This window comes from Podarcis bocagei (genome assembly GCF_964188305.1).
Source record: "Podarcis bocagei genome assembly, chromosome: 14".
In the NCBI taxonomy this organism is placed as follows: domain Eukaryota; kingdom Metazoa; phylum Chordata; class Lepidosauria; order Squamata; family Lacertidae; genus Podarcis; species Podarcis bocagei.
The window spans coordinates 39323339-39350148 of NC_138139.1; the positions used below are offsets into that span (position 1 = coordinate 39323339).

The 26810-nt window shown below is 45.5% G+C and overlaps 1 protein-coding gene across 2 annotated transcripts; it reads left to right on the forward strand.

The window, feature by feature from the left end:
- Positions 1-1433: 1433 nt before the first annotated feature.
- On the forward strand, positions 1434-25054 carry LOC308573174 (uncharacterized protein). 2 transcript variants are annotated; one of them, XM_081169845.1, is made up of 14 exons: positions 1434-1961; positions 5140-6175; positions 6548-6767; positions 7609-7766; positions 9078-9179; positions 10454-10660; positions 11608-12158; positions 13479-13782; positions 15837-16038; positions 17351-17481; positions 18623-18733; positions 20701-20898; positions 21524-21617; positions 24852-25054. In XM_081169845.1, the coding sequence occupies exons 2-14, from the start codon at positions 5299-5301 to the stop codon at positions 24913-24915; spliced, it is 3219 nt and encodes a 1072-aa protein (XP_081025971.1). In that variant the 5' UTR covers positions 1434-1961; positions 5140-5298; the 3' UTR covers positions 24916-25054. The 2 variants fall into 2 exon arrangements, with proteins under 2 accessions (XP_081025971.1, XP_081025972.1); XM_081169846.1 differs by having other exon boundaries at positions 1436-1961; positions 10454-10651.
- Positions 25055-26810: the final 1756 nt, after the last annotated feature.

The window sequence follows — 26810 nt, forward strand, 5'->3', positions numbered from 1 at the left end:
CCGAGGGAGCTGGCATTTGTCCAAAGACCGTTTTCTGGGTTATGTGGCCAACTAAACTGCTTCTGGTGCAAAAGAACACTGTGATGGAAGCCACAGTACATGGAATTGCTGTTTACCTTCCCGCCGCAGTGGTACCTACTTATCTACTTGCACTGGTATGCTTTCAAACATCTAGGTTGGCAGAAGCTGGGACAGAGCAACGGGAGCTCACCCCGCCGCACGAATTCGAACCTTCTGATCAGCAAGCCCAAGAGGCTCAGTGGTTTAGACAACCGCGCCACCTGGGTCCCTTGCAGATTTGGGTGTACACATAGAGGACATTGCATGATCTGGGACAAAGCACCATTTAGGTATACCTCTGCAATCAATTGCTATTAAGACTCTCTACCAGTGGTATATGCACCTGCTCCTTTTGAGCAAGATAAACAGCAATAATGCAGCATTATGTTGGAGGAATTGTGGGGACACTTATTCTTTTGTGGTGGGAATGTCCTTGAGTGCATTGTTTTTGGACCAAGGTGTTTTGTGAGGTGGGTCTGATTAACAATCAAACCATTCCTTTGGACCCTAAACCTGCCCTTTTGCCACTTTTTAACTCTGATGCTTTGGACCTTTTTCAAAAATACCTTGATGGTACCACAGCTCACCACTGCATCTCATGATGGTGGCACTGCTCACCATTGCAAACTATTTGCAGCCTCTAGAAAGCGACCTTTATGAAATGCAATGGACAAAATTTTGGGACCTCATACTGATGGATAAATTGAACAATAGAACAAACTATAAACATCCATAATTAGAATATGCAATGACAGAAAGTACTTCTTCATATAAGTTCATAGTTAGACTATGGCACTCGCTCCCAGAAGAGGCTGTGATGGCCACTAACTTGTGTGGCTTTAAAAGAGGAATGGACAAATTCTTGGGAGGATAAGATTGTCAGTTGGCTCCCTGCCATGATGGCTAAACTCCGTCTCCACAGTCGGAGGCAGCTGTGTTTCTGAATATCAGGTTTTATACCTCTGCCTGCTTCCCCCTCTGAAACTTTTATTTTAAAAGCTGAGCTTTTTGTGGCTTTTTCTTTGACTGGAGGGGTTGCCTTGGCGATGGGAGGGGCAGTGTTTGTTTTTTGCCTGTGTACACACACTATGCATTTATGGTACATCATGACTTCCCCATAGAAATCTGGGAACCGTGGTTTGTTAAAGGTGCTGAGAATTGTAGCTCGGTGAGGGGGGAAACTACAGCTCCCATAATTCTTTGTGGGGGGATGTCATGTGTGTTGGGTGTGCTTTAGGGACAAAAACTTCCAAGTTCCAGTCCGTTGCTATATAAATCAATCCATTTTTGCGTGTCCTCAAAACGGATCACTATCCCTTAAAATCCACAAACCTTTCCTCCTGGAGTCAATTAGGTCAATTAGACCCCCTGATCAACTTACAGAAGGAAAGGGGAGGAGACTGGAGAAGCCACTGTTAGGCACCCGACCCCCTCCCCAATCCTGTCCCCTTTTCTTGGTTCATTTGGATGAGAAAAGTCCTCTTTTGCAAGGGGAGAAGAGAACTGACCGCGATCTAAGAGATGGGCGATTTTGCAAAGCTAGGCTGGGACTGAGTGGCTGGCGAATGAGTAAGCGCGAGAAGAGAACCGCGTGTTTATAAAGTCAGAGGAGGATCCAGCGAGAACCGCAACATATTGGTTCACGTCCCCTCCCCACCCCAAAAAGTATATACAGTAGAGTCTTCTTTCGTTTCGCCCCGTTTTTCGTAAAGAGAGAGAGAGAGAGACGCTTTTTTGCAAGCGTCGTGTTTCCTCTTGCAAAGCGCGCAGGGTGCGGGATAGGTGCGATTTTTGAAAAGAAAGAAAGAAAAAAGTGTTGCTTGAAATCTGATCGCGCTTTTGCAAGCCTTGAATGAATCGGGTCGGGTTGCGGAGAAGATTGGGTCCCCCTCCTCGAGGAGGTAAGTGAGCAGAGGGAGTAGTGAAATTTGTCCAGATTTGGGGTGGGCAGCTTCTCGTGGGTTGCCTGGCGTTGCAAAACCACACAACCCAGTTTCTCAACTCAGGCCGAGTGAAAAACAAAACCGCTTTACTTGGATGTGTAAAAACCTCTCTTTGCTGGAAAAAAACCGGAGGAGCGGATCAGAGCCACTTGGAAGTTCGTTGAATTTCTGAAAATCCGTGCGGCTTGATAGCTGACTTTTCTCGCATTGATTTTAATGGGAACTATGTCCAGCTCATTGAATGTTTTAAACTGCATTAACAGGGTGTGTGCTCACGTTAGGGCCTTAGAGCTCAGTGAATTTGTTCCTCCCCTTCATACCTTGCCGGTTCTTTCCCATCTCCCAACCTTCCACCAGTTGTTCACATCGGCACGGCTTCATTAGGGGCAGATTCATACCCTGTTTGACACAGCTGAGAGATGTGACTGGCCCAAGGCTGACCCAATGATTTCCATGGCTGGGGGAGAATTGGAACCTGGGTCTTCCCAGTCCTAGTTTGACACTCTTAGCTGCTTAACCGTCCTGGCTTAGTGCTAACTGAAATTGTCCCACTGCCAATGATTTTTCTACTATTTTTCTTCCCTGCAGGTCAGAGAAGCAGAAGAATATTTCCACTGGTTACAGTTTTGCATTTTGATACTCTAGACAGCATCTTTTCAGCATGGGCAGCATTTTATAAAATAGCGTAGATTATCTAGAATATTTCTACTTGGGGCCCCACCCCCGGCAATACCTCCCCCTCTCTCATATGTGAAGCAGCAGCCATCAATTGGCTTTCCCAAACCCACAAAACTGGACCGTGTTTTATGCACTTGAATTCTCAGGGGTTTTTTTGTTTTTGTTCTATAAGCTGTTATAAGGGTTTCGGGTGGCACTGTGGACTAAACCACTGAGCCTCTTGGACTTGCTGATCAGAAGGTCAATGGTTCAAATCTGTGCGAAAGGGTGAGATCCTGTCGCAACTTCTGCCAACCTAGCAGTTTGAAAGCACACCAGTGCAATAGATAAATAGGTACCCCTGTGGCGGGAAGGTAAACGGCGTTTCCGTGAGCTCTGGTTTCCGTCATGGTATTCTGTTGTGCCAGAAGCGGTTTAGTCATGCTGGCCACATGACCTGGAAAGCTGTCTGTGGACAATCACTGACTTGCTTGGCCTGAAGCGAGATGAGTGCCACACCCCATAGTCACCTTTGACTGGACTTAACCATCCAGGGGTCCTTTACCTTTTTTTTGCCTATACGGTATGCTGTTATACTGATTTTTAGGTTTTCTTTTTGCTTTTGTTTTAATGACATATTGTTTGTTTTTTGCACTGTACACCGCTTAGAGATTTTGGAAATCCTAAGTGGTATGTAAATGCTTTTAAATAAAGAATACGATTTTGTAACCCTTACAACAACCTTATAAGGTAGGTCAATATAATTATCCCAGTTTTGGAAGGAGCGGTAGGCTGAGAGAGAAGAGCTTGCCTAAGGCAGGAGTAAAATCAAAGTGGTGTATTTCCTTATTAGTAGCTCATGCAAGGCAGCTTTCTAGCCTTGTTATATAACATTACAGAATTCTAGGCTTACATGTGCAAAAACCTGGGCATGCAGGAAAATCTGAAGTGTTTTTAATTCTGGTTTTATAGGTGCTAGGGAATATGTACCCTTTGTGATTACAAGTTTCCAAAATATTCAGTGGGTTGTGTTACCCACAACGGACAAAGTGAGAAGAGTGATTTGAAGCACACCACATAAACATGTTCCTTTCTTTCCCAAACGCTTTCTCTCTTAGAAAAAAGAAAAGGCTTAATTAGATTCAGATCAGCTCTTAATAAAAAGGTCAACAGCTGTCGGAGCCAAGCTGTCATGCCTCTTCAGTTGTTTGTGGTTCAGTGTGGCTGATGGAACACCCCTTTTCAATGTAAAACACACTGTCATAGAGAACCTTTGACTTGAAGGTTTCACTAAGCTCCCTTTACAGGGCTCACTTTTTATGTTCCATTTGGTGGAGATATTTTCCATATATGTTGCATTTTCCAACATAGCACCTTTCATGACTGCTGCATCAGATCATTTTTGTTTGTGGTGTTAGGCAATGATGCCTAACGTGAAGTAGCAGTGGTTGGTGTGTGTGTGTGTGTGTGGATTCGATTTAGTTTGGCATTTGAAAGCGAGCTTACAATATTTGCACTTTCTGACATAGGCAAAGCAAAAACAACTATCCTTCAAAATTTGTGCTTTCCCAAATTTTACAATGCAGTTCCCCAGCCACAAGTAATGTACAAAGTTCCACACATACTAGGGAAATGTTATCCAGCCCTGGGTCTCCAGTTGTTGTCAAACATATTCTATTGGAGGTAATTGATTTGCAGAAGTGTGGATGTTAGAGAAAATGGCACACAAAAACCTGCACATTACAGGAAATCCGTACTGAACCATAGCTGTCAACTTTTCCCTTTTCTTGCGAGGAATCCTATTCGGAATAAGGGAATTTCCCTTTAAAAAAAGGGAAACGTTGACAGCTATGACTGAAATCATGATAAATTTTCATGAGAACCTTTAGAAAAATAATGATGCACAAACTGATGTGGAAATCTGGGGACTGAGAAAATGAGAAAAGTGAGAGAAACAGAAAGTGATTTAATTTTCCATGCCTACTTGACAAGTAGTGGGACGTGGGTGGCGCTGTGGGTTAAACCACAGAGCCTAGGACTTGCCAATCAGAAGGTCGGCGGTTCAAATCCCCACGACGGAGTGAGCTCTCGTTGCTCGGTCCCTGCTCCTGCCAACCTAGCAGTTCGAAAGCCCGTCAAAGTGCAAGTAGATAAATAGGTACCACTCTGGTGGGAAGGTAAACGGCGTTTCCGTGCGCTGCTCCGGTTCACCAGAAGTGGCTTAGTCATGCTGGCCACATGACCCAGAAGCTGTATGCCGGCTCCCTTGGCCAGTAAAGCGAGATGAGTGCCGCAAAACCAGAGTCGGTCATGACTGGACCTAATGGTCAGGGGTCCCTTTACCTTTACCTTACTTGACAAGTAACGCCTAACTTGGCAGTGGCATACAACCCTTTTCCTTTTGCAAAATTTAAAACTAAAGAGAAGCATTGTGTTCCTCACCACCAACTTTGTGTTTCCCTCTTTCTCTCCCCTTTAGATTCAGGATGATGACATCTTCAGCTAGTCACAGCTGAGAGGCTCTGCTGTCAAACTGAGTCAAACTTCTTCTTGCCATTTTCTCCTCCATCCTGCTCAGCTCTCTTGGAAAGTGGACCACACCCTTCTCCTCCCTGGAGAGCTGGTAGCCTCTGTAGTCATGGGGCCTGGCCTATTACTGGCATCTCTGTTCTGTGTGTGCTTCTTGCTGCATGAGGTGGGTTCTCTGAGCCTCACTGAGAACCCTAAGAAACAGAAGGCAGAGCACATGCTCCGCATTAATGAGGTCAATGCAGATAACCCAGGGATCGACACCTTGGAGTATGTGGAGTTGTATCACACAAGTGGCCAGCAGACCCCTCTAGATGGCTACTCCTTGGTCTTTTACAATGGCAAGGGCAATATGGCCTACAAAGTCCAGGATCTCGGGGGCTTTTCCACCAATAACGAAGGCTTCTTCCTCTTGGGGTCCTCTACGGTCATTCCGAAGCCATCGGTGATCCTGCCTAACAACACAATCCAGAACGGACCAGATGCTATTGCGCTCTATTTTGGGACAAAGAAGCTGCATGAGGGAATGACCGTCACCAACGAAGGGCTGGTGGATGCGTTGGTCCATAAGTCTAAAATGAGTGACAGAGCGGATGAGCTGGTCCGTGTTTTGACCCCGGGTGTGGAGCCTTTCCTGGAGGACCCTTTCTTCAGGACCACAGATGAGGCACTGGAAAGATGCTGGGGGACTGATTCTCATTGGTTCTTCCAAGTGGGTGCGCCTACCCCAGCCATGGATAACCACTGCATCCCTTTTTCTCAGCTGAACGAATCGGCCGTGTTGATCAACGAGGTTAACATCGTGTCGTCCCCTGGAGAGTTTGAGTTTGTCGAGCTACAAGGCCGTCCTTCAACTCAAGTAGATGGCTTGGTACTGGTGTTGATTGAAGGGAGCACCCAAGAGATTTACTTTGTGATGGAGGTGCATGGCAAGACATCCCCTGATGGGCTGCTTCTCCTTGGCCCAGGCCAGTTCAACTCCTCAGGTAGGGCTGGGCTGCTGCTCATGGTGTTGGCATCTTCTCCCATACCAAGGGTGGAATGTGTAGCAAGATGTCTTATACCAAGTCAAGCTGTTGGGCCATCTAGTTTAGTATTGTCCAGACCAGGGTTTCCCAAGCTTGGGTCTCCAGGTGTTTGTGGACTACAATTCCCATCATCCCATGACCACTGATCTTGCTAGCTAGGGATGATGGGAGTTGTAGTCCATTGGAAAGCAAATGGAATGCAAGATAAATCTGAGCACCGTCTCTAGCAATATGGCATTGTGTGTCCATGTGGGTGTTTCCTTGGGCTGATTAACAGGTTGTTTTAATAGGAATAAACCCTCGTTTTTCTTCTCTTGCTTTGACCTCCAGTTGACCTGCCATTCCCCCAGAACTCCAGAAGACCCCTCCTCAGGGCAGGTGCCAATGCTGTTGCCCTGTACAGAGGGACTCCTGCCAGCTTTGCTGAGGGGGCTGCTGTGTCAGCAACAGACCTCCTGGATGCCTTGGTGTACTCTACAGCTGAAAGTGCTGATTTGAAGCTGCAAGATGTCTTGACTCCCGGGAAGCCCCTCTTCCATGCAAGAGAGAGGTGAGAAAAAGAAGGGCAGGGAATTTCTGTGGCCTTCCTTTCCAATAAGGGAGCCCACCACACCGCAGGGCCAGATTTCATGTTCTGTAGCTATTTTATTTATTGAATTTATATTATTTATTTCATAAATTTATGCACCACTGGATTGTAAGAAAACCCCCTCAAAGACAAAACAATAAAATCAAGAAAGGTTCAGAAATATATCCTCATTATCATTATTTTATTTGTATGCTGCCTTTCCATAGTTGAAACTATGCTCAGGCAGCTTACAACATGACAAGATTTACATAATTACAAACATAACAGAAATCATAAACAATAAATAAAATGCATCAAAAAGTACATAACCAAATGGAAACAATTTCCACTAAATCATAAGATCTAAAACTAAAGAAACAATAGTAATATCAATAACAGCAACAAGCTCTCTCAACCTCCTGTGAAAAATACTCCAGCCCAAGAATCTGTTCAACAGCCTCAGCTTTTGTAGTTGGAGTCAGTCCCAAAGGAGCCCAAGGGTGGCAAGGCAGCCCAGCTACAAACATGCAAGTGAGGGACATCTTGCATAAAGTGATCTATTTACTTTGGGTTGTATCTAATGCTTGACCTCCTCAGAGTAGACCCATTGAAATCTGCGGATGCAACTAACTTAAGCTGCTTAAATTCAGTAGAACTAACTGTATAGGGCTTAGTTTGAGACAACTATCTATTGGTTACCAGTTCATTTCCAGGCCCAATTTAAGGTGCTCACACTAGTGTTTAAAGCATTAAATGATTTAGGCCCCAGTCTATAGCATAAGATTAGTCAGTCAGCTTCTTATCCTGTTAATCTCCATTACAGGTCCCAGCAAAATGATACATCTGTGAACCGCTGTGTCTGTTGCTCCGTCGCCCGGGATCCCTCCGTTTATGCTCTCGGCAAGCCCACGCCTGGGCAATTCAATGACTGTCCCAAGAGATGCTTTGGGCAAACCATTTCCTTCTGCCTTCAAGTTGCAGGTGAGTGCTGCAGCCTCCAGATCAATCAAAGCAGTGCAGATAAGTTACTTTGGGATCTCAGCGTAATGGCTGTATGGCAGGGGTTGGGAATTTCTAACCTGAATCAGGCAGGTGTCCTTATTTGGCCCACAAAACTCCCCCCCCCAACCACACCTTCCTGACTGTGTTGTCTTCCATATGAAAATCCAAATTCAATGTAGTAATTTCCAACAGATATCTTATTAATAGGCGAGTACGCATGCATGTACAACATTGATCAGTTTTTTGTTGTCTTCTGTATGAAGTCCCAAATTCATTGTAGCAATTTAGAACAGGTATTTTATTAATAAGCATGCACACATATATGTACAACATCAATCAATTTAACATAATCTTCAGTAACTCTTGAAGTTAGACAGCCTCCAGGTTGTCAGCGTTGGTGTTGTTGTTTTAAAGCCAAAAGGATCTTGGTGCAGATGTTAGCATTGATTAGAAGAACCTATATTTCTGTGCCAGCAAGGCAGAATGGTGCAGTGGTTAGAGTCTCAGACTATGGACTGGGGAGATTCACATTCACATCCCCACTCAGGTGATGAACACCTTCATTGACCTTGAGCTGGCTACTATCTCAGCCTAAGCTACAGAAAAGGCCTCTCTTCAGGGTTGTTGTAAAGTAAAATGGGTGGTTATAAGGGGGGGAGAGAAGGGCTGTGTATGCTTTGATCTAAACTGCTTCCATCTGTGGAACTGGCACGCACCCTCCCTCCAATATTTTTTATTGAATTGTATCCATATAACCCAAATAACCAAGTAGAACTTCATGAGAAAAACTCATGAAAACTAAACCAAACCAAGGGTGGCATGGTATGGTACATTCACAAGAAGAAATGTATAAAGCTGGTTGTCTGGATATTTGCAATAGGAAGTCGGGGAGCCCAGAAGTAGGTGGCAGGTGCCAGAGCCAACCAATGCTAGTTCTGCAGCCATCTTTATTCCTGCTGAGTTCTGTAAGAGGCAACAGTGAGAGTAAGGAGGAGGAGGCTGACAGGCAGGTTGCAAGAACAAGGCAGGCAGGGAGAGGCAGACTGTGGTTGGTAGGGCAGTGTCTTGTTTGCCTCCACTGGATACAACCCTTTAAACATACAGTATATGTAGAAAAAGGAAAAGCTAATAATAGAGTCAATGCAGGAATCTCAACATGTGGTTTCCCATCCAGTTTGAAACAGTACTGGACCCTGCTTAGCTATGCAACCGTGCTAGCAGTTTTTATCACTGCATCTTACACATATGTGCATCTGTCCCGTGCTGCAACGTTGTCTTGTGTTTCCTAAGATTGTCAGGAAGAGTCCCTGGAGAAAAGCAAGGTACAGATGTTTTTGTCCCAAGCCCTGGATAAACAATGCAACTGTGGAGTATCTCCTGCTTATTTCAAAGGTAAAGTGCTTTTAATATATAAGTCTGGGCTTTGGCCTATTTGAGCTATATTATTATTATTATTATTATTATTATTATTATTATTATTATTATTATTATTATTATTATTAAAACATTTTAAAGGGGGAACATTGGAGGAGGGGAGTGGCAGGACAAAGGATTAAACCTCTCCAGGGGGTGGTAAGTTTGGGCATCTGTCAGGGCCCCCAAACCAGGAGGCCCCTAACAATGCTACCATTTCCCCTTCGCGCAGTATATTCAGTTAGGGCCATATTCACACCATTCATTTAGAGCACTATGATACCACTTTAAACAGTCATGGCTGCCCTGAAAGAATCATGGGAACTGTGGCTTGTTAAGGGTGCTGAGAGTTGCTAGGAGAACCCCTTTCCCCTCACAGAGCTACACTATTCAGAGTGGTTTTACAAGAAATCCCTCTTCACAGGGAATATCTTAAGTTCACTCTCCACATTTACTCATCATTTTGCAATTTATTTATTTTTTAGACGTGCTTTCAGAAATTCAACAGCATTTTCGTGTGTGTTCTATGCACATATTTTGGGTGTATTTTTTTTTTTAAAAAAATAAAATTTAACAAAGAAAGAAAAGAGAAGGAAAAAGAAAGAAAAGGGTGAAAAACATTCATCAGCTCACATTAAGAATACAGAAGCCATCAATACACCCATCTTAAAATGACCGGCTACATGAGGAGACAAATTCATGATGGGAAAAGCTATCAATGGCTACTAACTATTATGGCTATGCTCTGCCTCCACAGTTGGAGGCAGCAAGGCTTTTGAATGTTTGTTACTGGAAACCACAGGAGGAGAGAGTGATCTTGGGCTTGAATCCTGCTTGCTGGTTTCCCACAGGAATCTGGTTGGCCACTGTGAGAACAGGATGCTGGACTACATGCGCCCTTGGCCAGATCCAGCAGGCCCTTCTTATGTTGTCAAGGACTGTCTCATTCATACCAGCCTGCCTGTACCTTAAGATCTACTTCTGAAGCCCTCTTGAGGAACCAGCCTCCCAAAGTACTTAGGTTATTGAGCACACAGAACACGGCATTTGTGGTGGTGGCCCCACAGTTCTGGATCCCATTCTGATATTAGCCTAGCCCTTTTGCTGGTGGCTCCACCATTGTGGAGTGCAGTCCCATTAGGGAAGTCCTGAATGAAGATATACTGGTTTTAGAAAGTTCCGAGGACATTGTGGAAATACAGGGCTGTAGCTTGAAGGTCATTTCCATTTCTTTTCTTTTCTTTTCTCCTCAGATCCTGCTGTAGCCTGTCAGGGCCCACAACTGGTTTTCACTGCTTTCCTGACTGCCAGGTCAACAGAGCAACTCAGCAGCCTGCTGAAGGCCTTCTCGCTTCTCATTGAGAGCAAGGAGGTTCTGCACTTTGGGAAATGGAATGGAACGGCGGTGAAGGCTTGCTTGAGAGATGCTAACATGACAGACGGGCCTCCAGGTACTCCAGGTAATGATGAAACACCAGGCACATGGGCGCTGTACGGCTGGGCAATGATTCATTAGGGAAAGCCAGGCTTTGCTAGGATTTAGCTTTGAAAGGGGTAATTCCCCGCAAAGGAAAATATCTTTTTAAATTGCGTGAAGAGTTTATTTCCCTCCTTATTTTAGTTGTATTGATTTATCTACTGTATATTTTGGAATTTTGGTATGATGGTTGCTGAGGTTGAGGAGCAGCTTTTTGTCTATGTTTGGATGCAGTTGGACGCCATTTTGAATCAAGATGGTGGACTGACATGTTAAAAACTGCCCTGGTTTTAATAACTGGTTTTTGGTTTCTTTGAATTCCTGAGCGATGCCAGCTGTAAGGCTGCTTGTTTATTTTATTTATTTGTTGCTTTTCACACAGGGAGGAATGCCTCAGAGTGACCTAACAGCATTAAAAATCATTTAAACCCTGTAGGAAACAACAATAAAACACAATATCTAAACATGCTCACCTCCCCCCACCAAATGTATAAACCGAAAAACCCCACTAAAATATGAGCGCTAAAGCAGGTCAAAAACCCATACCTCACTACGCTCCCAGTTAATAACCAAAGGCCTGGGTCAACAGAAATGATTCAGCCTGGTGTCTGAAACCAGACAATCATAGTGCCAGGCATATTTTCCTGCGGGGAACATTCTATAAACGGGGAGCCACCACCAAGGAGGCCATTTCTAGTGTTGCCATCCTCCTAACCTTTCTCGGAGAAAGCACTTGGAGAATGGCCTCTGATGGTGAAAACAGAGTCCCCTTCGAAAAAACAGGGCCAAACCCCAAGGATTGGAATCGCCAGGCATTTGTTGTGGTCCAGAAACCAGCAAAGGGGGGTGGGGCTGGCATGATCCTGCTACTTCTCTTTAAAAAAAACAAACCTCTACATGTTCAGTGTGATGTGACTTTGCTCTTTAAAGTGGCCGTGCCGGAAAGGACAACCAAAGCAACTCCCTTGACTGAGCTGCTTATCAACGAAGTGAATTCAGACAACCCAGGAGGCCGAGAGGACACTGAATACATTGAGCTCTTCTATCCTGGTCAAGCACCATTTGCTCTCCAGGGCTACTGGCTTGTGCTTTACAATGGGAAGAACAACTTGGCTTACAAGGTGATAAACCTGTCGGGCTACAGGACCGACGAGCGAGGCTACTTCCTGGTGGGTAGCACTGGGGTGACCCCCAAGGCCCAGATTGTCCTGCCTGACAATACCATCCAGAACGGACTGGACGCTGTGGCTCTCTACCGCAGCAATCCCAACACCACCTACAAAATGAACATGCCCCTAACCAATGTGGGGCTGGTGGATGCCCTCGTCTACAAGGCCCGGGGCTCAGACAACGCTGACAAGCTGCTTGCTGTTCTTGCCCCAGGCCAGAGGGTCTTGCTTGAAGATGATTCTCACAGCAGCCAAGACGAGTCCCTCAGCCGATGTTACAGCCTGCGGCCGAGAGACCACAGCAGCTTCCAGGTAAGTGGCAGGATGCTGGCTTTGGCCAGAAGGAGCCCTGAGTTGTAACGCTGGAAGCTGACATGTGCCATTGCTCTCTCTAGTTCAGTGTTGTTGGCAGCAGGGTGGACTCTGCACCAGCCTTTGCCAACCTTGTGCTCTCCAGATGTTTTGGGCTACCGTTCTCATCGGCCTGAGCCAAATCCCAAACATCTGGAAGGCACCAGGTTGTCAAAGGCTGCTCTTCAGTGGTTGGCAGTGACTGGCAAGTGCTGTCTCTTTTAGATAGGAATGTTTTCCAGCCCAATCTGGAAATGTTGGGGGTTAAACTTAGGGATCTTTTGCATGAGAAACCTTAGCTGTAGACTCCCTTCTTTCCTCCAGCAAGATTAAGACAGCAAATATGCCTTAAGCCCCCCCCCCCCCATTTTATCTTCCCTACAAGCCAAAGTTGTCCAGTGAGCTTCATTGTTGAGTGGGGATTTTAACCTGTGTTTCTCCAGTCTTAGCCCATCACCCTAAACCCAGGGGTAGCCAATGTACTGCCCTCCAGATGCTGTTGGAATGCAACTCCCATCATTCCTGACTTCCAAGATCCTTTATCCCTACAGCTGTGGTTTCCAGCCTTCTTTCTCCACACACCACTTAAGAATTTATTATCATCTTGGTAGACCACTTAATGATTTTTCTGCCCATTGTAGCAATTGTAAAACGCTGTTCTAGATCCAACGTGATTTTATTGTATTTTTATTGCTTCTTTTCTTTCTGATATTGTATGACAGTTTGAATTCCCTGTAATTCAGAGAGCAATACAATATAAGAAATAAAAGAAGCAATTAAAATGCAATGTTAAAAACCCCCAATATGAGTGTTTAATACGGATATGCCACAGGCCACCTAGCATAAGAACACAAGAAAAGAATGTTGGGTCAGGCCAATGGCCTTTTTAGTCCGGCATCCTGTCCTCACAGTGGCCAATCAGATGCCTGTGGGACACCAGCGAACAGGATTCCAGCACAATAACACTCTTCCCTCCTCTGGTTTCCAGCAGCTGGTATTCAGAAACATTGCTGCCTCTAACCACCCACTGTGGCTAATAGCCATCAATAAGCCCTTTTCTCCATGAATGAATGACGCTCATGGACCACAGATTGGGAAGCCTGTGCTCTACACCTTGACTTATTCTTTAATTATCATTTACTCAATGTATCAGTCGCTTTTTCCTTCCAAAAGCAACTTACAACCCAAGTCTGTTTTAAAACCAAATGCACAGAGGTTAGAAACGTTATTAGAATATGTCATATTTCAGGCCTAGCAAGTCTTTGTGGGTTTCTCCTGCAGGTGACAGAAATGACTCCTTCCCAGGAAAATGCTTGCCCACCTCCTGGCTCAAATTCCACAGAGGAAACACCCCAGAACCACTCAGTCGTAATCAATGAGCTGGGCATGGCCAACCACACCATTCTGTACCGATTCATTGAGCTGAAAGGCAATCCTGGTGTCAGCTTGAAAGGGTACACGTTGATGTTCTTTTCTGGGCACAATGCCATACCATACAGCACTATTCATCTGCAGGGCACATTTGGAAGCAATGGTTTGTTCCTCATCTTGCCAGAAGGACAGTCCAAGACTATCAAGCCTCACGGTATGACATTGACCCTAGGGGTGGATGAATTTGTCAGTTCAAGCTTCTGTCGCTTGCTCATTTCCCCCCCAACCTTAAATTCATTTCTCCACATTTCTGAAGCAATCTGCAGATTTTAATTCAGCCACGTTTTAGTGAAGATACCTCCTAATAAGCATGTTAGTCAATGCAATTTTAACTAATATACATTTTCCCCCTAAGCAGTTTCCCATAATTCAATTTTGTATGTTTTCACTACTATAGTCATTTTTATGCACGCTTTTCCCTAAGTTGCTAAAAACTGTCCACACTTTACAAGAGTATATTGCAAAAATTGGAGAAGTGTGGGTTTCGGAAAACAGGTGTGTTTTGGTTTGCACATTGATTTGAGAAGTGCAAATAAGATGGCATCTCAATAAAACGCAAACAAAAATTGAATTTCTACCCTATCCATAGTTGATACACAGATAACCTTTTTCTGCTCAGCTTCCACAAATTGAAAAGCTTAATGGGCCCATGCAGCCCAAAAGCTTGGCAGCTGATTTACCAGGTTGCAATCTCAGGGTGTAGAGGAGTGCATGTGAATAGCACAGGAAATGTGGATTGCACAGAAAGATCCATACCATTCACCCTGCTGGGTAATGTTATTAACGAACTCCCCTGCTGTGTAAGAGACATTGGGCCCATCTGCGCTATATATTTAAGGCAGCATTGTACCACTTTAGCAGCCATGGCTTCCTTCCAGAGAATCCTGGGAATTGTAGTTTGTTAAGAGTGCTGAGAGTTGTTAGGAGACCCCTATTTCCCTCACAGAGTTCCTTAAGAGGGGTAATTTATTGTTAAGCCGCTCTGGGAGTTGCAGCTCTGTGTGAGGGAAATAGGGGTCTCCTAGCCTTTCTCAGCACCCTTAACAAACTACAGTTCCCAAGATTCTTTGGAGGAAGTTGTGGCTGTGTAAAGTGCTGTGTAAAGTGCTTTAAATGTAGAGGGCCTTCCCCACACTTAGGAATCTGCCTTATACAGTCAAACCTTGGCTGTCAAACGTGTTCCGTTCCGGAAGCCCGTTCTGCTTCCAAAATGTTCGACAACCGAGGTGTGGCTTCCGATTGGTTGCAGGAGCTTCCTGCACTCAAGCGGAAACTGCGTCAGACATTTGGCTTCCAAAAAACCTTTGGAAACCGGAACACTTACTTCCAGGTTTTCAGCGTTCGGGAGCTTAAACGTTCCAAAATGGAAGCGTTCGGAACTGAGATTTGACTGTATTGAGTCAGATCGGCATAGCTGTCAACCATCCCTTATTTGGTGGGAAAATCCCTTATCCCAGCGCTGTGTCCTGCTGCTGTCCCTTATTGATGATGTCCCTTAAATTTCCTGGGTTTCAAAGGAAGCAGCTCCTCTCCCTCCCTCCCTGCCGGCGAGGGAGGAGGGAGGCTCCAACTGTGTTGCTTGGCTGTGTTGCTCACCCAATAAGGAGTCTAAGAACGACTGGGGGGTGGAGCTTGCATGCCTTGTGCCGATCAAATTGGCCGCGTTGCATGGGGACTCACCTTTGCTCAGCGCTTCCCAGCGTAGAGGTGACGGTGGTTTCCCTTGCTGCATCCCCTTTGCCGGGTTGCTGTGCTGTGGGAACCTCCGCTTGAGGCTTTGTTTGGCTGCTGGCTGGGCTTTCTGCCTTTGGCTTGGAGGGGCTCAGAAGTTGAACATACCTGTGCTCGGAAAATCCCTTATTTTGGCTGCTGATACCTTATTTTCGAGGCTGCTGGTCCCTTATTTTCAAATCTGTAAGTTGACAGCTATGCTCTTCAGGGTTTTGGACAAGAGTCTTTTCCCAGTCCTACCAGGAGATGCCAGGGATAGAACACTTCACTATGACCCTTTCTCATCTCTCATGCACGTGTGGATGTGGTGGCATACTTTGCAAGCTAGAGATGCGTGTTGGCCAAAGGGTAGAGGCCATTTTGAACATCTGGAGAGCCGCAGGTTCTCCACCTAACTCTTCAGTTGTCAAGAAGCAGGAAGGAGAAGACTCACACATTCCTTGGTTTTGACTCTGTTTATACCATCTGTGTTTCCAGAGCAACATGTGATGCCCTCTGTTTGGAGCAATCCCTCCTTGCAACAAGTGACCCATTCTGTGGCACTTTCCAGGCATGCTCTTAACGGCACTATGGAGGAGCACCTCAAAGATGTTGCAGTTTATACATGGGAGACGGGTGCAAGCCAAGCTCATCCTCGTCATTCTGAACCGATCCACTTTGTAACTAGGGAAGGAGGCAGGTGAGGTTTATTGCATTTCTATCCCAATATTGGGAGTGCTCTTTCAAAAAAAACATTTAAAAAAGTTTCCTCTCTTCCTTTTGGCTATGGGGAAGGGCTGTGAACAAGGGCAAAAGGCTCTACCGAGCCATTATTCAGAACTTGTTTTCTGACATTATTGTACAGTGGTACCTCGGGTTACAAACACTTCGGGTTACAGACTCCGCTAACCCGGAAGTAGTACCTCGGGTTAAGAACTTTACCTCAGGATGAGAACAGAAATCGCGGGGCGGCAGCAGTGGGAGGCCCCATTAGCTAAAGTGGTACCTCAGGTTAAGAACGGTTTCAGGTTAAGTATGGACCACCGGAACGAATTAAGTACGTAACCAGAAGTACCACTGTATATCAAAATGTAATTGGCTGCATCCTGTTGTGACTTCATCATGCTATCTATGGGACCTCCAATTGGTTAGCATGTGAAGTTAGCTTTACCTCTTAACAATAAAGAGCCAAAAGGAGGTGCTGATCATAGAGAGGAATTCTGGACTTGGAGAGAGACAGACTTAAAGAAGGACAAGAGGAGAGAGTGTGGCTGTGTTCACACACGTAATGCTAAACTATGGTTTACCACTACATGCAGCAGCAGAAAGGATCCCACACAAATCCTCAGGCTTGCAGGCAGTCCTACCCTCCCCCTGCACAGCCAGAGTTCATTTCCTTTTCCACAATTCCTGAATGTTTGTTCCAGCCCCTGGCCTCTGGTTGGCATGTAACAAGAAGTCACTTTTCATGGAAAAGGAAGCTAGGTTCACTTCCAGGTGACTTATTTATGTGTCCAGTTCTGGGCACCGCAGTTAAAGAAGGATATTGACAAGCAGCAAAGGGTACAGAGGAAGGTAACCAAGATGATAAAGTGTCTGGAAACCAAGGGAGTTTGATATGCTTTGCCTGGAGAAGAGAAGAATGAGAGGTGGTATGGTAGCTATCCTCAGTATGGGAAGGGCTGTCACACAGGAGATGGGCCAAGCTTGTTTCCTGCTGCTCCAGAAGGTAGGATCCGAACCAATGGATTCAAATAACAAGCAGAGGTTGTATGGCCATATGTCAGGGATTCTTTAGCTTTGATTCCTGAATTGCAGGGGGTTAGACTAGATGTCCCTTTAGGTCCCTTCGAAATCTACAGATCTATGCTTTTATGAAGTAGAAGGGGGAAGGTTGTTGATTATGTTGTTTTTCTTTAACATATGCAATAAATTGATGCCAAGTTGAAATAAATGTATATGTTTTTGAAATCTCACGGGGAACTCTCGCTGATTTTCTGTTTCCTTTGCAGACCGCTGTCCTTGAGTCGCTGTCCCTCCTGCGACAAAATCTATGCAGTCTCTGACCCCACTCCTGCCTCGGAGAATCACTGCCCACAGGAATCTCTCTTCCTGAATCTTGAAATCTGCCTGCTGACTCCCAGTAAGAGAAGTTTATCTTCTTTTTCTTGTGAGGGTGGAAAGGTGATTTAGGATGCTGCTGACCTCCAAACAAAAGAACAGGCAGTGTATTCTGGAAAGCCAGTGTGGCCACAGTGTCACACTAGGGCATGGATTGGCAAACTAAGGCCTGGGGACTGGATCCGGCCCAATCGCCTTCTAAATCTGGCCCTCGGACGGTCCAGGAATCAGCTTGTTTTTACATGAGTAGAATGTGTCCTTTTATTTAAAATGCATCTCTGGGTTATTTGTGGGGCATAGGAATTTGTTCATTCCTCCCCCCCCCCAAAAAAAAATATATATATAGTCCGGTCCCCCACAAGGTCTGAGGGACAGTGGACCGGCCCCTTGCTGAAAAAGTTTGCTGACCCCTGCACTAGGGCATGGCGGACCAGGGTTCAAATCCCCACTCAACCATGAAGCTAACTGGGTGACCTTGGGCCAGTTGTTACCTCTCAGCCTAACCCACATCGTAGGGTGGTTGTGACGATGAATTAAAACTTTGTAACGAAACCATGTAAAGAAAACATAAAGGGGGAGGGAAATGTTAAGACTGCTGTATTGAGCTGTCCTACGTCTGTTATGTTCATAACATTTGTTTAATTTTTAATTTTCACCTTAGAAACATTTAATAAATAAATACAGTGGTGCCTCGCAAGACGAAATTAATCCGTTCCTCGAGTCTCTTCATCTAGCGGTTTTTTTGTCTTGCGAAGCAACCCGATTAGCGCTATTAGCGGTTTAGTGGCTATTAAAGGCTTAGCAGCTATTAAAGGATTAGCGGATTAGTGGCTAAAAGGCTATTAGCGGCTTAGAAAAAGGGGGGGGGGAGCGGAAAAAAATCGGAACACTTGCAAGACGTTTTCGTCTTGCAAAGCAAGCCCATAGGGAAAATCGTCTTGCGAAGCAGCTCAAAAACGGAAAACCCTTTCGTCTAGCGGGTTTTCCGTCTTGTGAGGCATTCGTCTTGCAGGGCACCACTGTATTTGTTTTAAAAATTGATTTTTTAAAAGAAAAGTAAAGAAAAGAGCATTGGCCCTCTCTGCGGTGTGTTTTGCATGAACCACGTTGTTGCAAAGGGGATTGGCTCAATATCTCTTAATTCCTCCTCCTCCTCCTGGCAGATTGTTCCATGTGGCCTCAGAACCCACAGATGTTGGCAAGTCTCCAGCAAGCATTAGTGAGATCCATGGAGGAGAGCTGCTTCTGTGGCATCTGCCAATGCTACCTACACGGTCTGTGTCTAAATGTCATCAAACTTTCATAGGAACTTGAGATTTGTTAGCTGCCTAGTGCAGACAGCTGTTGCTGCAGCTCACAAAGTTTATATGAGTCAGGTGTGGGGAACCCTTAGGCCTCCTGATGAACTTCAACTCCCATCATCCCTGGTCCTGCTTGCTGGGGCTTATGGGAGTTATAGTTCAGCAACCTCTGGAGGGCCACCGGTTCCCCTTCCCTTGTATAAATAATTTTCACATATTTACTTTGAGAGGTGTTTTTGTTTTCCTCCCTGCTTTCTTCTAGAAGATGCTTAATAGACTTTTGTATTTAAATCTACCTTTGGGTAAAGAATGTCGGATGGATTTTAAATTGATACTGCTACTTTAAATTGTTTTTTTTATTATTCATTTATTTATTTAAAAGAATTGTGATACATTTGATTTTGTGGTTTGGTTTGCTGGCCTGAAGTGTTTTATGCTGCTCTTTTCAGCTTCAGTATTTTAGGGTCGCCAAACAATGCTTTGCACCCTTAGCAAACTACAATTCCCAGAATGCTTTTGGGGGGGAAGCAGTTCAAGTGCTTTAAATGTATGGTGCAGATGCAGCTCCGGTTGTACAAATGGCGCTTTAAACAGACCAAAAACAGCAGACAGCCCATCAGAATTACAAGGCAGCAGGTATACAAGTCACCTGGAGCCAGTGTAAAGTAGTGGTTAGAAGTGTTGGACTAGGACCTGGGAGGTAAAGTAAAGGTAAAGGTACCCCTGCCCGTACAGGCCAGTCGTGACCGACTCTGGGGTTGCGTGCTCATCTCGCTTAAGAGGCCGGGGGCCAGCGCTGTCCGAAGACACTTCCGGGTCACGTGGCCAGCGTGATGAAGCTGCTCTGGCGAGCCAGCACCAGCGCAGCGCACAGAAACGCCGTTTACCTTCCCGCTGTAAAGTGGTACCTATTTATCTACTTGCACTTAGGGGTGCTTTCGAACTGCTAGGTGGGCAGGAGCTGGGACCGAACGACGGGAGCTCACCCCGCTGCGGGGATTCGAATCGCCAACCATACGATCGGCAAGTCCTAGGCACTGAGGTTTTACCCACAGCGCCACCCGCGTCCCTAGGGCCAGGGAGACCAGGGTCCAAATCCCCTCAGCCATGAAGCTTGCTTAATTATCTTCAGTCAGCGACTGTCTCGCAGCCTAGGCTACCTCACAGGGTTGTTGTGAAGATAAAATTGAGAGAAAGAGAGCGCCGTGTATGCTACCTTGAGCTCTTGGGGGGGGGGGAGTGGGATAATAGAAATGTAACAACAACATCTAATAAAGCATGCAACTTACTGAAACAGGAAATATTGAGAGCTAGTGTGATGTAATGCTTGACTATGACATGGGAGACCAGGGTTTGAATCCCCACTCAGCCATGACACTCACCAGGTGATTTTGAGCCAACCCAACATCTCTCAGTTTAACCTACCTCCCAGGGTTGTTGTGAGGGTAAAAATGGTGAAGATAAAAATAGAACTCCTTAGAAGAAAGGTGTAAAAATAAATAAATAAAAAATCAGAAGAGTGAAGTTAACAGGAGTGAAGCAGGTGCAAAGGATCATGGCGTTTAGGTACCGTATATCTGTAGACACTCTTCTTTCACACAACCTTGTCTTTCTGTTACAGCCCTATCCTAGGTTTGGTTTGATGCTATATAACCCCGCCCCCACCCACCCACCCCCGCTCTCTCTTTGGTAATTCTGAACTGAACCAGACCCCCGCTGCTCCGACTACTGACAGTAAGAGCTGTTCGACAGTGGAATTTGCTGCCAAGGAGTGTGGTGGAGTCTCCTTCTTTGGAGGTCTTTAAGCAGAGGCTTGACAACCATATGTCAGGAGTGCTCTGATGGTGTTTCCTGCTTGGCAGGGGGTTGGACTCGATGGCCCTTGTGGTCTATTCCAACTCTATGATTCTATGATTCCTCTTTTTTGTCTTTCCATATAGGGGTTACATTCACCTGCCTTAATTCCACCCTGAAAGTCTCTGGCCAGGTGTGGGCCAGGTCACCTGAGCAGCGTCAGCGCCTCGTTCAGTGGCATTCTCACTTTTCCTCAAGTCCCCACCCCTTTGCCGTGGACGGGAAGCCCCTCAAAGCGAATGCTGCATGTGCATCTCTGGGGAAAACAGCGCAGAGGTCTGAGGGTGAGTGGATGGGGAAACAGCCCAAATGGCTGTGAGGAAGTGGCGACACGAGAGGCGCCCAAATTATTTTGTTTGACTTTAAAATTAAATAATACTGACAGAACATTAAAACAAGCTAACTAATACCAAACAATCAAAACATTCCAAATATCATGCTGGGAGGCGGGGATGGGTGGGTAGGAAGAGACATAGATGAACAGTTTATCCTCATTGCATACTTTGGAAAGAATAACATCTATTCTGTGTAGATTCTCCCCAACCTGCATGCACCAAATGACAATGAGGATGTAAATTCACCTGTAGGTCATGTTGCTTAGTGATCATTGTGGTGTAGCAGGAAAATATATTAAATATATAAATTTATATGTGTACTTTACCTTTATGTATGTAAAGGTAAAGATTATGTTGGGGTTTGAATCGTTTTATTGTTTAAAAACCTTTAATAAATACATTTTTTAGCGGAGGCAGTAATGTCTGCACTGTTTGGCAGTGGCGCTCTGTTGAGATGCCTGAAATTGAACCTGTCTCTTGAACCTGTCTCTAGAAAGCTATCTCCAAAGCTGTAGGGAGCTCACCAAGACAGACTGATAATAATTATTCCCCCTCCTTTTCTTTTTTTTCTTAGCTTCATTTCAAGCCTGGGAGATTGCTCTCATTGTTGTGGGGTCCATCTTTCTTGTACTGCTGTTAGCTGGAACAGCATTCTATTGCATCAAAAGGTAAGGAGCAACGGCAGTTCTGCTTTCCGGTTTGTGTGCCAGCCTTTGCCCGAGCCCCCTGAATATTTTGGAGGGTCTAACAAACCAGATTGAAACTCCACTGCAGTTCTTACTCTGCCATACACAGCCCTCCTACCCGTCTGCTCTCCTAGTGCTTGGGAGATCAACTAGAGACCACCTAGAAGGGTGAATTATGGACTGTAAAAGTGGGTAATTGGCACTCATTCTTCCTGGCACCGGAAAGCCATGAAATTGAGGCAGGCTCAATTAAAAAATTAATTTAAAATTGCTTTCCAATATGTTTTAGTTCTTATCATTTTATACTATATTTTAATGTTGCATTACAATTTTCATTTTCTGCTTAGTGAGCCATCCAGAAAGTGGAGTTGCTGTATAAAAGCAGTAAAATAATAATAGCAAAGATAAATGTACATTAGACCTACTATGTTAATGGCCTGGTTCTAATGATCTGAATAAGCCGTGTGCCCCTGGAATGTAGCCTATTCTCTCCTTCCTTTGTGGCACACCTGAACGCGATGCAGAAGTCTCCAATTGGCCATTGTTTCCTGATTCTTCAGGAAACAATGGTTCCTAGCTTCAGAGCAAGCCAGTTTAAACCATGGTTAGAAGTTAATCTAAGATCCTGGCTTGTTCTGAAGGTGGTAACCATAGTTTCTTGGTTTGGAGAAAACAGGAGGTCTCTTGAATGCAAGGGCACAAAGCTCATTCATGTCTTGCTTTATTAAGCTGAGATATGACCATCCAGAGGCAGCCATTCCTTAGCTGTTTGTGAAAGAAAAGGAGGGAGAAAAAGAAGAATCAGCTAAGAAGGAACAAGAAGAGTTCCTCAAATCTTCAGTGCAATAAATTGTAATTTATTAAGCCTAACATGTTTTGCTTAAAAACGTGAAACAAAGCATTCTGTATTCTCCATGTACTCTGTTACAAACTAATTCCTCAGGAGTACAGAGTGTGTTTGTTTTACAGTTCCCCTAACAAACGTGTTAGCCTCAGTTAGTTATAATGTCACACTCCTTTATGGTAGGGTTCTCTTCATGTAAATTTACAAGGGAAGTTTGTGTGCATTACGCAGAATCCATCCTAATGGTCCTCCCCCCACCCCATTTTGCTTCCTGCAACTTTCTGCTTCCTCACTTGGAAATTCAAGCATGTTGCGGTAGCTGCTTAAAACGTTTTAACTAAACTAAAAAACCCGAAGGGGCTTTTCAACAAGCTTCCCCACAACTCAAGTTCCCGTTTCCTCCACCCCTTTGTGTGTCTGTTTTTGCTGTGTTGCTTTATTTTGTCTGTCTACAGCAGGGTTTTTCAGACTCTAGCATGGCAAGTCTTCTACTCAGCCTGTTTCAGGAAATGAAATGCTTTAAAGCTTTCTGGGTATAAGGGTCTAACTCTACATTACTTTAAATCCAATGCTTGAAGTGATATCAGGTGTCCATTTGTCATCAAAGAAATTGAAGCTCTGGGGTGTATCCAACTAAGTCCTCCTCAGAGTCGGCCCATTGAAATTAATGATAATAAGTGGACTATGTCTTAATGACTAAATGACTCAGGCCTCAAATATCTGAAGAACCACCTCCTTCCCTACAGACCCTCTCAGGTGCTGAGGCGGCAGTGTGGGAGAGGACCTTCTCTGTGGTGGCCCCTAAGCTGTGGAACTCCCTCCCCACAGAGGTGTGTCTGGCACCTTCATTGTGCAGCTTCTGGTGAATGATGACAAGGCACCTATTTACCCCCGGCTTCTGACACTTGAGGTGTATAGTTTTAGGAGCCACTTTCTTTTTTATGTTCGGAACTTGTTTTAGACTGTTTTTAATCTTGTGTTTTAATGTTGTAACCCACCCTGGGACCTTAGGATGAAAGGGAGGGTATAATAAACATTTTTAATAGGTCTACTCTGAGTAGGACTAACATTGGGTACAACACTCTGTTTGTGTTGTTCCAAATAGGGACCACAATGCTGCAGGAGGGAAGGTTTAACGCTTTCCTCCTCCGCTATCATCCAGGGGGGAAATGCAGGTGTAGGGGGAAAATAGATGCATCTGCACGGCAAACAGCAACAGTAAAATCCTCCCATTGGCATCCCATTGGAGATGCTTCCAGATTGCTGCTGCTTTGGGGTGGATTCAAATCACATACCGGCAAATGCAGGTTGTGCAATTAAAGTGGATTTGATGCTCTTGTGCAACGAACTGACTTCCCCAATTCTCCACCGAAATGCTCTCATTCTGTTGCTCAGCCTTGGTCCTTGCCTCAAGTTCAGCATCAGCAGGCACCACCCTTAAGCAGCTGCAAAGCGGCCCTTCCTGACACATCCCCCCCACCCTGCTGCTTTTGGTGCATGCAACAGACATCGTGATTTTTGTGCCCAAATGGGGAATGCAGAGGTTGTGAATGTGATGTTCTCCAGATGTAGCTGGACTCCAGCTCCCATCAGCCCCAACCGGCATGGCCAAAGGCCAGGGGTGATGATGGGAGTTGTGGTCCCACAACATATGGGTGGCTGCCTGATGCTCATCAGACAGACATGGGAAGCTGCCTTCTATCGACTCCATCTAACTCAGTATTGTCTCTGCAATGATGGCAGCCGCTCTCCAGGGTTTCAAGCAGTGCTCTCTCCTAGTCTTACCTGGAGGTGCTAGGGATTGAACCTGGGACCTTCTGCATACAAAGCAGATGCCCTGCCATTGAGCTAACATCAGTGGCATCCTTCTTTAGCAGCAAGCCCTCCCATCTGCCCCCACTTCCAGCCATAAATAAACAGGAGGGGGAAAAGGGCTGCCTGCTGATATTTGGATCTGTGCAGACATAGGGGTGCTTATTAGGCCCCCTTCATACATGGAGTTGGTCCTGTTCTACGATTCAGGAACAAGACCCTGAGTTGCAGGGGGTTGGAATAGATTACTCTTTGAGTCCCTTCTAACTATACAGTTTTCTGATTCTAATAATAAATTCCATGCTGTACTGACACCCCCACCCGTTTGGAATCTACAGTGTGTTCAGACTCTGTAAGCAAAAACCAGGAAAGTATTTTTCTAAATGCATAGCCTTGTTACAAAATGTTCTGGTTTGCAATAATGAAAGCACTGTACGCGAAGCAATGCAATTAACGGTTGCTTTGCGTCGCTTCCCCGTCCGATTAAACAAATAAAAGTCATGCCACTTTCCTTTAACTTATTTCCTCTGGTGTCTGTGTGTGTTTCCCCTCCTCCCCAGACGGCCTCAGAATTACACCACCATTGAGCTGAACGACCGCTGTGAGTTTATGGCAGACTTCTGACTCTCCTGGGAACAGCCTTCACCAGGAAAAAGCTATTTCTGTAACTGATGAGAAGCAGCAAAAACCTCTGAAAAGCAGCTGTGCTGATTGTCCAGCAATTGCACACACGGACCAAGAATGTAACATTGGACGTTTGAAAAGCCCTGGGTTTATTTATTGTTGTTGTTTGTTTACTTCCCATCCTTACTGAGAGATGCATGAAACTGTGTTTCCAGGACATTTTCTGCTTTGTCTCCCCACTGCTCTTGAGTATGTGGTGGTAGTGGTGGGAGTTTTGCAGATTTTCATAGCCTTGATTTTGCTTTGTTTTGTGTATACAGGGTTATAATTCTCTTCCAGCGTGGCTGGTCCCCATTGGGACTGGTAAGGCAGAAGGTAGGGAGGGCCAACAGTAGGTGGCGCTAGAACCAATGGCATCTTCCGTTTAAAAGGACCAAAGATCAGGTGCTGTGAAAGGCATCTGCCAAGAACCTGGAGGGCTGCTGCCAGTCAAGAGTAGAAAGTACTGGGCTAGATGGGCAGAGAGTTTGATTTCGTATGTGGCAAGAGCTGTGGGTCAGCGGTAGAGCACATCTTAGCATGCAGAAGGTCCCAGGTTCAATCCCTGGCATCTCCAGTTAGGGCTGGGCAAGACCCCTGCCTGAAATCCTGGAGAGTCACTGCCTTCCAGTGTAGACAGTATTGAGCTAGATGGCAGCTTCCTATGGCTGAGTCAGAGGCAAAAAAACCCTTAGGAAAGGGTTTATGTGTTGCAACATTTCATTCTCCCCTAGAAGCAAACCAAAGAAGAGTTGGGACACTTGGCACCAAATGCATCTCTCCTCCATCCTTTTTCTTTACCTCTGTAATTCCCTGCTCTGTATAGGCCACTTTTGAGCCACTAGTTTGCACCAGTGTTTTCCTGTTTGTTTGTTTGTTTCTATCTTCAAGATTTTATATGGTGCTTGTATTCGCACATGGGACTGGAGAGAGCGAGGGTCCTGTGTTTTGATCAGCTACTGCCCTCTGCTGGTCACCCCCCGCACTACAGCACCTGGTGTTTATTATGCTGCAGAAACATTCTGCTGGTTCAGTAACGACTAACTTCACTGATGGACGCGGGTGGCGCTGTGGGTTGCCGATCAGAAGGTCGGTGGTTCGAATCCCCGCGACAGGGTGAGCTCCCGTTGCTCAGTCCCAGCTCCTGCCAACCTAGCAGTTCGAAAGCACGTCAAAGTGCAAGTAGATAAATAGGTACCGCTCCAGCGGGAAGGTAAACGGCGTTTCCGTGTGCTGCTCTGGTTCGCCAGAAGCGGCTTAGTCATGCTGGCCACATGACCTGGAAGCTGTACGCCGGCTTCCTTGGCCAATAAAGTGAGATGAGCACCGCAACCCCAGAGTCAGTCACGACTGGACCTAATGGTCAGGGGTCCCTTTACCTTTTAGCTTCACTGCTAAGCCTTTCAGTACTGCGATGGCCACATTTTTTGACCTACGGGTGCATTTACAAACCACAGAAACCATTGTTGTGGGCACAACCACCAAGCTTACACAAGCAGTCTATGGGCTACAAAAGGACACTTCTTCCCATAATAATTTTGGCAGGTGAGGGGGTTGTTTGGGTGCCAGGCTCCCAGTGGCACCCTGTTCCACATGCTTGGGCATCATGCATACTGCAAAGAGCAAGCGCTGCTCTTTATTATTTGTGTTGTCCCTACAGAAGCTTGGGGTGGGGGGTAAATAGAATGTACCAGTGTTATTAGTACCACGGTGCCAGAGGTAGCCCAACTGCATAGGCTCCCATTTAGGGCAGAGGTAGTGTTATGTGGTGCCCCATAGATATTGTGCTCAGGTTAATTGGGTATAAGACTGCAGCTTTACATGCCCTTTTGACACATGTGGATTTGCTTTCTGGC